The sequence below is a fragment of the Priapulus caudatus genome, unplaced genomic scaffold, assembly GCF_000485595.1.
Source record: "Priapulus caudatus unplaced genomic scaffold, Priapulus_caudatus-5.0.1 Scaffold136, whole genome shotgun sequence".
Lineage (NCBI taxonomy): Eukaryota > Metazoa > Priapulida > Priapulimorpha > Priapulimorphida > Priapulidae > Priapulus > Priapulus caudatus.
In genome coordinates, this window is record NW_014577197.1 from 151,038 (window position 1) to 167,707 (window position 16,670).

The window sequence follows — 16,670 nt, forward strand, 5'->3', positions numbered from 1 at the left end:
TATAGTAGCACAAATATATCTACTCGTACTACAGAACAGATATGTTCATGATAGAAGTCACAAACACCAAAATGCAAAATAGCTTGCTACACAATGTGATATCAAGTTTTCCAACAGGGTGGCTCTTTTTGCAACCTGGCAACATGCTTTCATTAAAAACCCATTCTATCTACGCACACGACCACATGGTAAAATTTCCTGATGGAATATCAAATTGCAAGACTGCGTTATTTTGATTGCACTTCTCAATTTTGGCTTCTCATTTTAAAATGAACATCAACATGAACAGTTGAGCTAAAATTGCACTACAATTGTGTATAATTATGTATGAATTGTATTAAAGGATCTTGCGTTAACAATTGGTGTATAATATAAGGCATATCACCCATAACAACAACTATTGTATAAGGCATCAACTCAGAGAATGCCTATAACAATATTAGTACTGCCACTGCCCAGCAGATAGCGCTGACGTCACGCATACACAGCGATATGTCTTCCCACTAAAAAATTTACCATGCTTTGCATATAACTGCCTCTTAAATGCATAAAACATGATACGTGACGGGTTTTTCCCAGTCACGTCTCCCCAACGGACAACTGTAGGAAATATGGTCCTTTTTCATTCGCCTCTAATTGAACACAGAACTCTCTCTCCAACACGGAACAGTGTTCCGCACCGTCGTCAAACAAGTGACAGTACCTTGCTCGAACACTTGCGATATCACCAGGAAGTAATTCTCCTAGACGCTTCTCCGCACGTAAAGAAATATGTTCCCCTGTAGCGTGCTGGTGGCCCAGTACCTCCGTGAATGCCTGCTCCTCAAATTCACAATCGTACCCGGCTTACGCAACAGAGGCAAACGCGGAGGGGCTGTCCAATCCCGTCGCCGTCGCCGTCTCCTCTCTCTCTCTCTCTCTCGTTTCCGCAGCAGGCGTCTGTTTACGTGGTGCTGTCGGCAGCGTACAGCATCGACAAATGCCCGCGGCAGCGCTCAAAGGCATTCTTCTCCAGAACGTGCCGCCCCAGGTCGACGGCGTTGCGCAAGTAGTACACGTCAACGTCCGCGTTGTTGCTGTTGTTTCTGTTAAACCCTGCGTGATGAGAGAAAAAAGCCGACGCTGGTTAAAAAGAGAAAGCGCAAACAAAGATGCGCCAACGGAAATGCGCGTCGTCGACTGACGCTGCGCGCGACTGTGAGATACATCACTGACAGCATTCATCTTAATTTTCATTCAGCGAGTCTGGCATGCACGTCAGCACCACGTAGATGTTTATTTACACAAAAATCTCGCGTAATACACGCGCCACGAATATTGGCGCCGTATTATAGCTCTTGCCCGTTTTAAAACTCGGCAGTTTTGATAGCATTCATTGGCTGGCGCTTCATAATTTATATCCTCAACTTTTACGCACACAGTGACAGGCGAGAGAGATCGGATTTGTGTCGATGGATATTCCTACCTAATACAATATGCCTACGTAGACTGCATCGTCAGAACGGGGCAGGCAGGGAACTGGTAGTGAACTCATTCACTTCCACATAAAGCTCAATGCACGGATCAGATACCCTATAGTTTACATGATATCCCCAAGACTTACTACTACGGCCCCAATTTCGTACAGAATACACATAACATGGATGTAATTTTGGGGTGCTCGGGTTTAGGCACCCACCCAATGACACCCTACACTGCTACACCGTTCACATTAACTACTCTGCAAATTTAATACGATCGAATCAAAATCAGAAGTATGCCCAGGCAGGACACGACGACGAAGACGCGAAGATTAGTTAACAGAAAAAATTTCATTCCTAAATTCCGACGAATTAAAATCAGAAGTGCAGCTTGTTCAACGCGATGACACGAGTAGTTAATCTAAAAAATTTAATTCCGACGAATCGCAATCAGAAGTAGGCACGGCACGATACCACACCCATGAAAGTACACCGAAAAAATTAAATTCCGACGAAATTGAAATCGAAAGTACGCGGGGCACGACCCCACACAGGTCGTCAACCAAAAAAAAAATAAAAAATTTATTAAAATTAAATTCCGACGAATCGCAATCAGAAGTAGGTGCGGCAGGATACCACACCCATGAAAGTACACCGAAAAAATTTCATTCCGACGAAATCGAAAATAGACGCGCGATGCAGATAGATGCTCACCTGCAGTGTCGAACGGCAGGGAGGCGAGTGATTCCTGCAGCGGGGGCAGCGTGAGGGTCTGCGGCACGGCGGCGGCAGCGGGAGCGTCCCCGCAGCTGTCCGACGACGGCTGGAAGGTCTCCGGCAACGACGACGCTCGCCCGTATCTCCGGAACATCACGCTGCGGCTGGCTGCAAGCGCGCATAAACAACAGCACCGTCAGGCGAAAATCGTGGAAAACACGGCCAGTTCTTTGTTGCCGTTGCGAACTATAAATAAATTAGCCCGAAAACCGACGCGACTCGATGGGAGGAACACGAGAAGGCAGCTGCCGTCGAGGCATAAAGTTGCGCGTACACGGCAAGGGCATTCGTTCTCGTGAACATAACGTAAAAGCGAGCGACCCAGCGCTTGTTGTTATGGTCGGGGGGGGGGGGTTACTCCTAGGACACGCCGCGACGATGCCTGCTCCCCTTCCTAAAACCGTTTCCGCGATTTCTTTCGCGAAAATATTTTCGAAATTTCCCGTTGTTTTTCTAAAAAGATCTTGTTCAAGTCGTTTGCTTCCCTTTCCTCGATTCTCTCAATGCACAATACCCCTCCCTCGACTACACACCTTACCCCAACAGCACACCCGAACGCCGTCAAAACCGACGCTGCGCTAAATGACCGACCCACGTTCCCACTCGCACCGTGCGCGTATATAATTACCCTGTAGTGTGGGGAGACTGCAGGCTGCGGGCGTGGACACCGACTGGTAGCCCATGTAGCGATGCGCCATGCGTCGGTAGCTGAGGTGCGGCGAGCCGTATCTCTCATCGATCGGAGGGCTTCCCTGCATGCTCACCGGCGACGGAATCGCCGACGTGTTGTTCTGACTAGAGTGCGCGCTCGAGAACTGACCTGCGCACAGCAAACAGTTGATTCGATTTAATGATAAAATATAAGATCAATAATTTATTCAGTAATATAATATAAATAATGATTTTTTTCAGGTTAATTATAGGAATTACCCCGGTTACGCGCAGTTGGCAAGACGGTGATGACAATTATTACAGTAGAGAAATGCGTTGAGTTAGGGTGACAAATGATATAAATTGTACTATTTATGTTCTTTATTAATGTGAGCAACAGAAGATCAAACGAGAGAACCCATACAGACTACATTCCATGTATGCGGCTGATGTGAATTCTTGGTAGAGATTCATAACATTAAGAACATCACTAGCCACTAGGTCACCTATATATGTATGTCAGCATAAGCAGCACGTTAACAAAGTTATAACACCCGTTTCAAATTAGCGTGGCTGGCAAGTAAACTTGTTTGCTACGTGACTGAGTGCGCTCTTACGAAACCTTACCAAGCTGTGAAACAACAGCAAGCTTGAGTTTCAGCAGCACACGTTCAACGTGTCATTGTTACTATTGACGCGCACGTACGTTCCCTGGTGACGGATGCGCGTCGGGAGGCGGGGCTCGAGCTTCAGAGAGGCTTAATTACCTTGGTAGATGTCGGGTCCGATGCCGCTATCGCTCTGAGGGGGAGAGCTCTCACACGACGCCGTCTGTGAGGACTGCAGGTGCTGGATGGACAAGCACTCATTCAGCAGATTCAAATCCAGAGGATCCAAGTCGCTTCTCATCTGCACAATTGATGAATTCTCATTCAGTCGCACATCTCATTAGTGTCAGTGTCAACTCGCGCACAATACCTTCAGATTTGTGGTCTACACACTAAAAGACTTAAAGACAGCAGAGGAAAGCGAATAGAGCAGTTTGTGAGCAAGACGTACATCGTTGTTCGAGAGGCGCACCGATGAAAGAGATCATATTCGGTATAATTGGGACGGCATTTCTCTGGAACAGTACGGCACCATCTTGATGCCATCAAGAAATATCGAGCAGCGTTTTTTCGTTCATAAGAAGCTCGGTTCTCACATGATTTACTTGTTTACTTGACTTGACTATACTTCATAGGTATCTGTCTGTATGTCCGCCTGCCTGCCTGCCCGACTGCCCGACCGCCCACCCACCCGCCCGCCTACTTATCCATATTCTATCTATCCATTTATATATCCATCCATCCATATAGTCAATTCACCTCTCTTTCTGTCCATCCACTCACAAAAATAGAAAACTCGTTCCGTCTTTAAAAATACAAAACTCTTTAACTGGCACACGACCCAGATCAAGTCTGTAATTTGAAAACTGTTGTAAAATAACACTCGACTAGTTTGCACTTGTAACGGTTTTACCTTTTTTCGAGCTTGCTGCTCCTTAGAGGTGTGGTTCTTCACATGTTTCCGCAAGGAGCTAGGATCTGTGTAGCGCTTGGCACACCCCGGTACTTGACAGGCATATGGTTTCTGTAAGACGGTTACAACTCCAATTAACACTTCGTCTACGAACGTTTTTTCGAAACTACTTGTCAATGGCAGCCAGCTTTCGCCACTTTCCTTGAGCAGTGTCTGCTTTAGCAGAAAAATGTAAGAATTTTTTTTTTAATCTGCACGTCGTTACATATCGTTATATGGTGTCAGAGTAATCTGGGGCTGTTCTAATTGTTCACGTTTCACCACATTTTGATGACCAAAACAAGAAATTCTTATATCCAAAAATACAAATGCTGCAAGGTTTACCGTCGGGAAGATGGTTTCTCATTAGAGTTGATATGATGTGTTGGTATTCTCGAAGAAATATTCGCTAAAAATTATATTAACTAGACAAATTAGACTAAGCGACGTGCACCTACCGTATCTAAGTGTGTTCGCTGATGTTTTGCCCTGTCTGAAGAGTTGGAGAAGGCTTTTGGGCACCCCGGATGCTGGCAGATATATGGCTTCTCTCCAGTGTGAGACCGTAGGTGGATTTTCAGGTTTTCCAGCCGAGAAAATGCTTTGCTGCAGCCTTCAAACTACAAAAATGTAAAAGCATTTGTTGAGATCTCAGAAACATAAAACAGAGAGTGCGAATTGGGAGAAACAAACACTGCTACTCGACAAATTACTACCAATAAATAAGATTATTCACGAAGAAAGGCCAGCATAACAGCATCTGTTCTTTTATGGCACATCCTATGGAATAAATCTACCATGGATAAAAGCCAGTGTGCCATAAGAGAGTGCATTACACCATTATAAAGTTGTTGTGCTGTAGCTCTGAGAAAGGCCATTCTTATATGATGCAGGTAATTTACCTATGACTAAATATCTGTTTTTTTGTTATCTAAATTTAACAAGAGGGGGTCATCAGGAAAGCTATCTTATTAATTATTTTGAGCAAAACTTGAGAATAATAGCAGCTTATTCGATTGCCGATGAATGATTACAAACATCCCTGCATGTGATGTGATCAATTACAGAATTAGTTGCATTCGATGTTGATTAAGTGTATAAATTAAACAGTTGTATTAGGTGTGATTGATTGCAGAAATAGCTAAATTAAAATCAGAGATAAACATACGATAGCGAGATCCCTCCATCTTCTCCACCACCCCTTTCTCCCTCTCGCGCGATCTCTCTCTCTCTCCCTCCCTCCCTTCCCTCCCTCTCTTCCTTCTCTCCTCTCGCGCTCTCTCTCTCTCTCCTTCTCGTCCCTCTCCAATCATATTCTGCGAATGAATCATGACTTGCATCACAGGCACTTGAAGCGTTTCAATAAAATATAATGCTAAATAAATACGAAATCTATTTACTACCAAAGGCAAAGTCTTATTCTTAATGTTTCTATACTCTCTTTCACCTATTATTGCCGACAATTTTCTCTAAATGCCGTCCAAATGCTCATCTGCAACAAACACTGGCTGCCGCCATTGCTGCTGCCGCTGCACACTGACACATAAATATATAGTGTATTTTATGTAAATATAGTAAACTATATAATTTATGTGTCAGTGTGCAGCGGCAGCAATGGCAGCAGCCAGTGTTTGTTGTAGAAGAGCATTTGGACGGCATTTACAGGAAATTGTCGGCAATAATAGGTAAAAGAGAGTATAGAAACATTAAGAATAAGACTTTGCCTTTGGTAGTAAATAGATTTCGTATTTATTTAGCATTCTATTTTATTGAAACGCTCCAAGTGCCTGTGACTTGCATCGCCAACATTTTCTTATTTTCTCGTGGCGTCGCTCGCGCGCACACGGGGACCTCAAACTCCACGAAAGCTCAGCATCGTCTAGTCGTTTTTATTTGATGGCGGCAGCCATGCAGCTGAGTAAACTTTTGAACTCTACTTTTTCGCCGTCGAGTTATTATTTTACCGAGCGGTCACGTGTGCAAGTGCAAAACACGATATCGGAACATGTGGCACGCCAACCGATCTATCCGAATCCCAACCCCGCTCTCAGTGAATTGAAACGCTTTACTACGCGCACGCACGCCCCCCTCTCTCTCACTCTCTCTTTCGCTTTCTCTTTCAAGGCTACTCCGTGCGTGCACGCACGCGCGCGCACCCCGCCGGTAGCTGCATGGGAATTAACATCAATCTGTTTTCATAGTTTAATTTATGGAAAACGTTAGGTGGCGCGCACATGTGCGCATTGTTGACTGTCACTCGACCGGGCTCATGTGCACCTCGGGCTTAACTAGCGAGAGAGAGAGAAAAAAGAGATCGACTGGGTCTGGCACTATTTTAATGTCTTGAAACCCTATCTTTTACGGCAGTTCGTATGCTAATCCCTGCGCGCTCATATGTTGGTCAGCCTGCTATGAAGGAGTTTGCCTGCAATCATTTCTCGCATTATAACAGTGACACGCACCAGCTATGACTTCACAAAAATCATTGCGAGAATATGAATCAAAATTATGTGATGATCGCCGTCATACGAGTGTAAAATAACGGCAAAATAATACAATGTATATATTATATTATCGGAAGCACACGAATAGAATACTATTCACGTATGTACTCCTAAAAGGATCTCTTGTTCTTACCCCTTTTATACTGGGGGTTATCCCGCTTCAGGTCCGGACCTGAAGCGGGATAACCCCCAGTATAAAAGGTCGAAAAATACTTAGCCCGAGCTAAAGTTATTCCGCTCTAGAAGGTGGTTCAGGTCCGCTTCAGACCCGAGCTAACGTCAGTATAAAAGGTATCTCGACTTTAGCTCGCTCTAAATACAGTGACCATGACAATTACGCCGGTCTCGCACGCGACTCGGGTGGTCGAGAACAGCAGTATAAAACGACTTATCCCGCTTCAGAAGCGGGCTAAAGTCGTGCGCAGTATAAAAGGGGTATTGTGGCAAAGTTAACTGTGTGCGTGCGTGCGTGCGTGCGCGTGTATGGGCGTGTGCATGTATATAATTACTCAGTAACTATCTATATACATTTCCTACACAGGGGAATTGTCACGGCTCAGATCGAAAGAAGATATCGTAACTCAGCTACGATATTTGCGTGTAGGGATTAGGACATCAACACCGCGGATCTGTTCCTGTTCACATCTCTGGTCAATTTAGACAGATGCAAGGGCTGGTAATGCAGGAGCAACAATATCAACCTATCAAGAGCTAATAATACCTAATAATAAATTTAACCGATGTAGAATAAGGTATTTTATAGTCGAAGCTCTGTGGTCTTAATACATCGAACTGCAATCATGATTCTCGTGAGATTTCTGTGGGGAAATCCTAATACCACCCTCTGTTTTCTAGCCAACAGTTCTTGGACCAACGCGCTCATTGGAAGCTATAGATATCAATGAAAACAACCACGAATAAGGCAAGGCCTCTCTGTCTGGGTATGATCACAGAGATAGCAATTTAAAACCCAGTCAAATTTCAGGACACATTAAGTTTTTGCAGATGGTGAATGGAATTACTTTATGCAAAACCTGGTAAATACAGCTCGGCTGCCCTTGTTAAATAACTTTTTATCTCAGTTTTTAGGTATAATAAATAGGAGACACGCACAGGACTCAAGAATTATAGGGATTTGTAGGGGGAAGCAGCTTGCATATACGCATGTATGGATGCACTTACATGCTAGTAATGAAATTTCACGTACATGCATTCATCACATATCAACGGGAATAGGCTATGCTTCTATTACGTGCTACTGATAATAATTGTACTGACTATTGTACCGTTAATTCATTATTATTTTGGTTCATGCCCAGTTGACCGAAGGCCCGCAAGACCGAAAAATCGCAAATCGTAATCCATACACGGCTCTGACCGATTCCAGTCTCAGAAAGGAGGTTTAAACCATGGGTAAGGTTTAAACTTCCGTAAGCGTACTAAAATAAGCGTAAATAAGCGCACGTTGCCCATGCATTATTAATGATTATTAATTGATTATTAATAATTAATTACCATCAATAAGAACTACTTCAATTTAAATTCAATGGATTATACTAAGGAGGCACAGCCCTGGTCACTGGACAGGAAAGCGGAGGGAGAGTTGGGTCTGCATATTATATAGCCTGTATTATTATTGTACACGCGCGCACGCTCGTGGATCGTGAAATAAACAGTAGGCCTACCTGAACTACTTTCCTAAAACTTTTAGCATAGGTACCAATCTAAATTCGCGCTTTATCATGATTAAAAACCATTACCCTAACCCTGACCCTAACCCTAACCCTTTTTGTAAAGCGCATAGAGACTTCTGTTAGTATAATGGTCTATATAAGAATCTAATTATCATTATTATTTATACATGTAGTAGGGGCAGCGGAACGTGGTTCGGTCTCGTGGGCCTTCGGTCTCGCGGGCCTTCGGTCAAGTGGGCAGACCCCATTATTTTAACTAGTCCATGCCCGTTAGGTGATCAGAACTTCTGTGTACACCACATTGTTCATGATGGAACGTTTAGTTGTGTCCTTGGCGTCTACAGCTAGAATCTTTAGCTGCAGGGCACTTCCCACGCGGCTAGCAGTCTGCCGTCTGGAAACTTTGACTTATGTTATAACGAAATGCGCTCCATTTAAAAACAATATAAAAACAATGTATGTATAACATTTCTCTGGTTAGATTAGATGGAGCGACTTAGAAAATCTTAGATGGAGCGCCTTTGGTTATACATTGTTGTTTACATTGCCATTGTGTTTTCGTGTTGTGACGTTGCCCCGCACTCGGTGCAAAAATTTCCCACTTTTTTAATGTTTTTGAACGTGGAATGTGAAAAAAATAAAACTGTGAAAAATAAATAGCCCATGCGACGTGCCATGATCTGTAGAATGTTCCGACCAAGTTTGGAGAGGATCCGTTGAGCGGTGCGGAAACGTATAGCCGGACACACACACAGACAGAAATTCCCCAATTTATAGTAAGATACATTATACTTCGTTTATGTACATGCCTGATAACTAAGAAAAATGACACCGCTCCTACGCATAACATAGCGCACACTAAATTTATCTTGCACGTGTCAGCCATTTGCGGAAGCCAGCCAGATAAATAGCAAGGCACTAATTAGCATGTAGAGATAACGGCACCAGTAATTGCAACCTATGGGCTTCAGCGCTGGTCCCAGCAGATGGATAGCGCTTGGTTACTTGTATGGTCTTCATTGCATTACATAACGTCAGGAGTAAGATAATATAGGATAATATAGGATAATATAGAATAATATATCCTATATTATCTTACTCCTGATAACGTTACAATGGTACAAGTCTAAGCATTTAACGCTTCCCTACACAAGGGTAGTGTGTAACCAGATATAATATCTCTATATATATAATTATTATATATATATTATATCTGGGTACACACTACGCTTGTACGTATATTATATATATATATATATATATACGTACAATTTAATAGCATTTTGTGTACCCTTTGCAAACCCTTGTATTGCACATTTCGTGTACCCTTTATGCGAGGGTACCTAACGTGAAGTTTCTAGTAACTGTGGACACGTCTATATTTCTGTCATTCTCCGATTGATCTATTTAATTGATCATGTAACACAAGGCACACACGGGTGAAAATCGTAACAGTGACACCTGTGTCGCGATGGGCATTCGACACTGAGTGCGGAAAGGTGAAATAAATGGCTAAACATTATGCGTATTTACCTCCCGCGCACTAAGCTAACTGCCCCCCCCCCGGAACCCTTCCCCTTAAGCTAACTGCCCCCCCCCGGAACCCTTCCCCTTAAGCTAACTGCCCCCCGGAACGCTTCCCCTTAAGTACATCAGCCGCTACACGCATAGACATTCGTTAGCTCAGTTTGTCTACTAGCCAGACAATGGCTCCTTCGCAACATTTATTTCGCAGCCTTTAGCTTCTGCTCCTATCGACAAGTCGAATGAATGGAAAAACACTAGACAGCTTTTTTAGCGTGCTGGCAGGCGGGAAGGGCCGGCCGATAACCCAGTTCCACACTGTACGTGTTTACCAGCGTAGTACACCCGCACAGCTCATAATACAGACTCTCCCTGCGAGCTCCAAGCATCCTCGCAAGTTCTCGCTCGCAGTTAACGAAGAATCGCCGGGAAGAAAGTGGCGCAAAAAGCCGCGCAATGTACACTAGCCACAATAGAAGCAGTCTGCGTCGACAGTGAGAATAATGGGGCTGATATTAATGGAGGTGTTAATCGAGATATTAATCCAGATATTAATGGAGGTGTTAATAGTGGTGTTAATACACGTGTTAATAGAATTTTAATGGAGGTGTTAAAGGAGTTGTAATGGGATTGTTAATGGAGGTATTAGTACAGGTGTTAGTGGAGGTGTTAATTAATCAAGATATTAATGGAGGTGTTAAACAAGATATTAATGGAGGTGTTAAACAAGATATTAATGGAGGTGTTAATAGTGGTGTAACTGGTGTTAATACATGTGTTAATAGAATTTTAATGGAGGTGTTAATGGAGTTGTTAATGGGATTTTAATTGATGGATAAGTTGTTAATGGAATCGCAACGGAGGTGTTCTGAGCGTTCGTAATTTAATTTTAATATAGGTGTTAATCGAGGCCTAATTGGTGTCTCAATATCGGTCTCAATTCAGGTAGGTGGCAGTGTGAACAAACCTACCGTGCATTTGTTTGGTTTCTCGCCCGAATGCACCCTCATGTGGATGAGCAGCTTATATCTGGCATTGAAGGCCTTGTATCGGCGTGAGCAGCTCTGCCAGAAACACGTGAAGTCCTCACCCTTCCTCTGGTCTATGTGAGCCTAGGCAAACAGACACAGTGACACACGTACACCTCATGAACTGTCACTTGTGGTCCACGCAACTAACACTACTACACACGACTGTGTTTACAGTTATGCTGCTCTTGGTCATGCTCAGCAGTTCATATGATCTGTGACACAATGTACAGACATAGCCAGTGCTGACATCAGGAGTTTACAATAAGGTAATCATAGTGTAAGCAGTAGGTGATAGTAGAACCATTATTATTGATTCATTGCAATAAGAGGAACACATTAGAGTGTCTCCAGGAATTATTGAGGGATCTTCCGAATCCGAGTGGCAGCCAGGAACAGGTTTATGATAAAAATGACACTTACAATTACATTAGGAATATATGATAAATTCACTAAAGATTTCCTGATCACATCCAGAGCACGATAACAATATATATTTATATAGAGCAAGACAATCGAGAGTAAGACAACAAATAGGCGCGGCAACAACCGCTATTATCTTATGAAAAGATCATCAAACTCGCGACATTTCCGCGCCGCGGGATCAACGCTACCTTCTCGATGTGTCGCACTAGGTCCTCCTGCTCAGCGTAGATGGCGCTACAGTCGATCCACTTGCACAACAGCGGGCTGCTCTCCCCGCCGCACTCCTGCTCCTCCGTCTTCGTTACCACGGGGGCGCCACCGTAGCCGTCGAAGCTCGAGAAATCCTCGCGCTTGACGACGGACGCGGCGTAGTCGGCGGGGAAACCTCCCGCGCACGCGTCGCGCTGCGACACGCACACGAACGCGCCGCGGTAGGTGTCGCCGCCGCCCACGCGCCACTGCGTAACGTGCTCGCTGTAGGACGGCGGCGGCGCCTCGCCCGCCGGCGCCTCCTGGTGGTCGACCGGCTCCGTCTTGAAGCTCGGCAGCGGAAAAGCGGCGTCGGCAGCGTCGAATGACGGGAAGGTCGTCGCGTCGTCGCGCTGCCCCTGGCGCCGCCGCTGCTGCTGCCGCACAAAGCACGAATCACAGTTGTCCGGCAGCGAGTCTTCGTCGTCGTCGTCGTCATCGTCGTCGTCTTCCATGATCGTTGTTGTCGTCGTCGTCGTCGTCGCGGGGAGGCTCTGGCTGTAGAGATGTTGTTTCTGCGTCGCGGCGGCGGCGGCGGCGTGCTGCGGCGGTGCGAGGACGTTTAGTTTCCTCGCGATGTCCCGGCTCACAGCCTCCCGTCGGAAGATGCTCGGCTCGATGCGCGAGAGGTCGGAGAAATCCTCGTCGTCCGCCGTGCCGCCGCCGCCGCCGCCATCGTCGCTGCGCAGCGCCGACTCCACCTGGTGGTGGAACATCGTGTGCTCGCGCAGAAGCTCCATGTTGCTCGCCTGCTCGACGATGAGCTGGTTGCTTAGCAACGGATCATCGTCGTCGTCGTCGTCATCGTCGACGGGACCCTGGCGTGACTCCATCGCCGCGGCGACCGGCACCGTGTTCTCCTTGTCGTCGGCACTCGTCTCCATGGCGACGGGCGAGGCGCGGGGTGGCGTCAGCGGGAACGCCGGCGACTTGGCGGTGGGGCTGCGAGCGGCGGGGCTCCACGTACCCTTGCACAGGTGTCCGTACGAGCCCTGGTAGCTCGCGGCGGCCGCAGCGGCGACGCCGGCGCCCCCTACCCCGTCCTGCCCCGCCGCGCCACCGCCGCCGCGGACGCGTGGACGAGAGCGGCAAGGGAGTTTGGGGACGTGCGTATGAGCTGCGTGAGGTCGAGTCCCTCGGACGAGAGCGGCGACACGGAGAGCGCGCGCTTGCCATGACCTCTGACCCTCAGCAGCGGCGAGAGCGAGCCGGGCGAGAGCTCGGGGAGCGGCGACAGCGACATGCTGCTGCGGCCCTGCGACGACAGCGCAGCGCCCCCTGGCGGCGGCGGCGGCGCGAGGCCGCGGTCGCCGCACTCGCTCGGCAGCGTGATGCTCTCGCTCGGTGCGACGACGCTGCCCTCATCCTCCTCCTGCTCCTCCTCCCCCTCTAACCCGTTCACGCTGATCGAGGGCAGACTCGGGAAGTGTCCCCACCTGGGGACGGGAAACGGCTCGAGGAATCCCATGGGACGCGTCGGCTTCCCCGAGCCGCCGCCGCCGCCGCCGCGGGGAGAGCCGGACGTGCAGGAGGAAGGAAGCTGGATGCTGGAGACGTCGCTGGGGGTCGGTGAGTGCGGGGTCAGCTGCAGTCGCGCGGCGACGCCCGCCGGGAGGCGGCCCGCGCTGCTCGTCATCTTACGCTCGTCGTTGTCGGCGGAGGATGCTGTGATCATCGCTGCAAAGATGCAGAACGCGATCATTGATCAAATTATGATATACGTACATTATATAACAATTAACATGTTCAGTTATACCGCGATCATTGATCAAATTGACGATATACGTTAAGCAAATTTAACAAATTAATAAACAATTAAACCTGTTCAAGTTAACGCGATCATGATCAAAAACGATATACGTACATTATATAACAATTAACATGTTCAGTTAACGCGATCATTGATCAAATTACGATATACGTACATTATATAACAATTAACATGTTCAGTTACGCGATCATTGATCAAATTACGATATACGTACATTATGTAACATGTTCAGTTAACGCGATCATTGATCAAATTACGATATATGTGCATGTTATATAACATTTTCATTATAACATGTGCATACCTTCATTAACTAAATTAGTTCATTGAAGAATTACAGAATAACAGAAGTTTACTGTACAATTAAAACACACTATTTTCTCTAAATATTCAAACACGCGCACGTATACCAAACGTATTCAGACACGTCAATGATATGGCTTGGAGAAATCCAACGCTGAAGTATATAACTATAACTATAAGCTAGTACGCGCACAAGAATACACACAATTTGTGACTTAATAACAAATTCTTACACATATGGTAACGTATACCTAGATACAATAATGTAACCCAAACCCAAGAGGATAGGGGGGGTTACCCTATCCTCTTGGGTTTGGGTTACATTATTGTATCTAACGTATACCCAGCAACAGACTACTCAAGAGTAGGGTTACACTACTACTCTGTTGGGTCACATTATTGTATCTAGGGAACCGTACACCCAGTAACACGGAACGAGAACACCCAAAGGGTAAATGCAATGCCAATAATGAAAGCCAACCAAGTAGGGTTACATTACTCCTTCGTTGGGTCACTCTATTGTATCTAACGGTTTCCATGAACCCTTATAGCGAGATGCAACCCAACACAATAGCAGTTATGATACATTGTAATTTGTATCTCTACTCTTGTGTGGAGTAACATTATTGTATCTACCTTATAGCCAAGCGTATAATTATGTTAGTAGGACATCGTCAATATAACACCGTCACAGACTCGCGCGGCTCAACGCACGGCTTGATAAACCTGCTACACAATAGCTCCCTCCAACCGCTGAAATCCTCCGCTTGTACACCGTATAACGGCACCTTTCGCGTGTGCTCCGAATCACCGAATAGTCGAGTACTGGCGCACAGACAGAGAGACACCTCGCATTCCGACCCTCGGGTTCCAGGAAGTTGCGGGTTCCCGATTGTGTCTGCCGGGTTAACCACGGGAAGCGAATTAACATGGTCGTGTTGTGCAAAATCACATACCACGGCTGCTTGGAATAACTCGAATGCCTCGCACTAACCGATAGGGAGAGAACTGTCGAAGATTAACTGTAAACCAATGTTGCCATGTCAACTAAATACGAGCACGCTCCCGTGTAAACAAAATAAACTGTGTACGCTGCTCGTATTTGAGCTCCCGGTGGTGGCGTTGCGTGTATCGGGGTAGCTTTCAGTGATCCCGTGCGTGTGTAGGGTTAGATGTGCCATCGCGAAAAACAGGTGTCGAAAAACATTTCCGCTGATTCCATGAACAGGGTATTTTATATATATACAAATTAATAAATGCACGCTTACGAGCGAGCAGGCCAAACGTCAACGTATGAAAGACATAAACAGTTTCCCATAACCAGTTTACGTGTGAATCTATATATATTATATATACGCTGGCTTACATTATTGTATCTACCTGGGTAATTACATTATTGTATTTACGTACGTAAGTGCTACTTTTTACCGAGTACGTAGCGAAGAGAAACTGGTGAAGAGATTTTTAAAGCACACATTATATCGCATCACGCTCGTTAAGCCGCTAAAATTGCCGCGAAACTATGCATTTGCATTACGTTACGAAAAAAAAGCCACCTCATCCGTTATAAAGAGAGCGAGAGACGGTCCAACAACAAACACAGGCCTGCACAGTCCCCGCAGCACGGACATGTACCACTAGCATTCCAACAGAAGCTACTGCGACCCAGAAAGCGTGCCGAAATGCTTGCTGTTCGCGCGTATAAAACATCTCTTGCAAATAAAACAGAAATCGGTAATGCCATCGGCAAAACATTAGGACGGAGTGCCACGCGGCCTGTGATAGCATCGTGGAATGTCAGGAATCCTTTCATTGAAGCGAATATTCCAAGAATGCCCCCAGAGTCAACACAGAACCGAGCATCCTCTGAACACCTATAGAATCAGAATAAATTTTCGGCGCATAAATTTTGCCCGATTTAATTCATTTTCAAACAATTTCAAAAATTCCAAAATGCTCCAGACGTTTAATCGTGATTTATTTTTTATATTAGAAAGCCCGATAATATGTACCAAATGTTAGAAACTACATTTTGGCACGTAAAACCTGCCTACCTTAATTTGACATCACAACGTTTCTTCGTGATTTTTGCATTAGAATGCCTCTGTAATGTGAACCAAATGTTCAAAACTACCAAGAGATCAATGAAAAAACTTTGAATGACGTACGTAGGTGCATCTAACCGGATGAGAGCTATATGGACCTGTGATTCCGAAAACTCCAGCGACCCCATTGCACTCCGCGAACAATTTACTGGAACCGACGAACCGACTTCTTCTGCTAGCAAGAAAAACAACGTTATAAATCACTTACACCTCACTAGCGATGTACCATCAATCGTCGTATCAACAACGGATTTCCTATGAGCCGTCCTCACACACACAACCACCTGTCACACCTGTCGTCACAATCACAGTGTATCACACAGGTATAATTACCTTCATCGCATCGAACCATGTCAACAACAACGTGTGGGAAGAGGACGTCGAGAAAACACCTCTCCCTCCCTCTCCTTCTCTTTATCCTTCTCTACCTCCCTCTGTCTCCTTCTAAGCGATGATGTCTGCACGTTTGGAGGATATCAATGGAGGGAACGCCGCGCGATATGTTTTGCCGCTGAGCGAAACCAGAGAACGCATGCACCGTGAAGCATTGCTCTCTCCCTTCTCTCTCTCTCTCTCTCTCTCTCTCTCTCTCTCTCTCTCTCTCTCTCTCTCTCTCTC

At 45.8% G+C, this 16,670-nt stretch overlaps 1 protein-coding gene across 1 annotated transcript; it reads right to left on the reverse strand.

Moving 5' to 3' along the window:
- Positions 1-13,341, reverse strand: LOC106805984. The gene is made up of 10 exons (XM_014807796.1): positions 12,934-13,341; positions 12,359-12,865; positions 11,813-12,232; positions 11,142-11,282; positions 4,907-5,068; positions 4,410-4,520; positions 3,656-3,797; positions 2,866-3,057; positions 2,175-2,345; positions 1-1,095 (listed from the first exon to the last, which is right to left on the reverse strand). Exons 1-10 carry the CDS (start codon positions 13,339-13,341, stop codon positions 944-946), a joined length of 2,406 nt encoding a protein of 801 aa, XP_014663282.1. The 3' UTR covers positions 1-943.
- Between the last annotated feature and the right edge of the window lie 3,329 nt (positions 13,342-16,670).

Bases quoted from the DNA above. Each gene is read 5' to 3' on its own strand.
- LOC106805984 (XM_014807796.1), bottom strand. From the start codon at position 13,341: ATGGGATTCCTCGAGCCGTTTCCCGTCCCCAGGTGGGGACACTTCCCG. The intron at 2,346-2,865 runs GTAATTATATAC...GCGCGCTTGCAG, and splicing joins CAGTCTCCCCACACTACAGG to CCAGCCGCAGCGTGATGTTC. The intron at 1,096-2,174 runs GTGAGCATCTAT...CTCATCACGCAG, and splicing joins CCTGCCGTTCGACACTGCAG to GGTTTAACAGAAACAACAGC.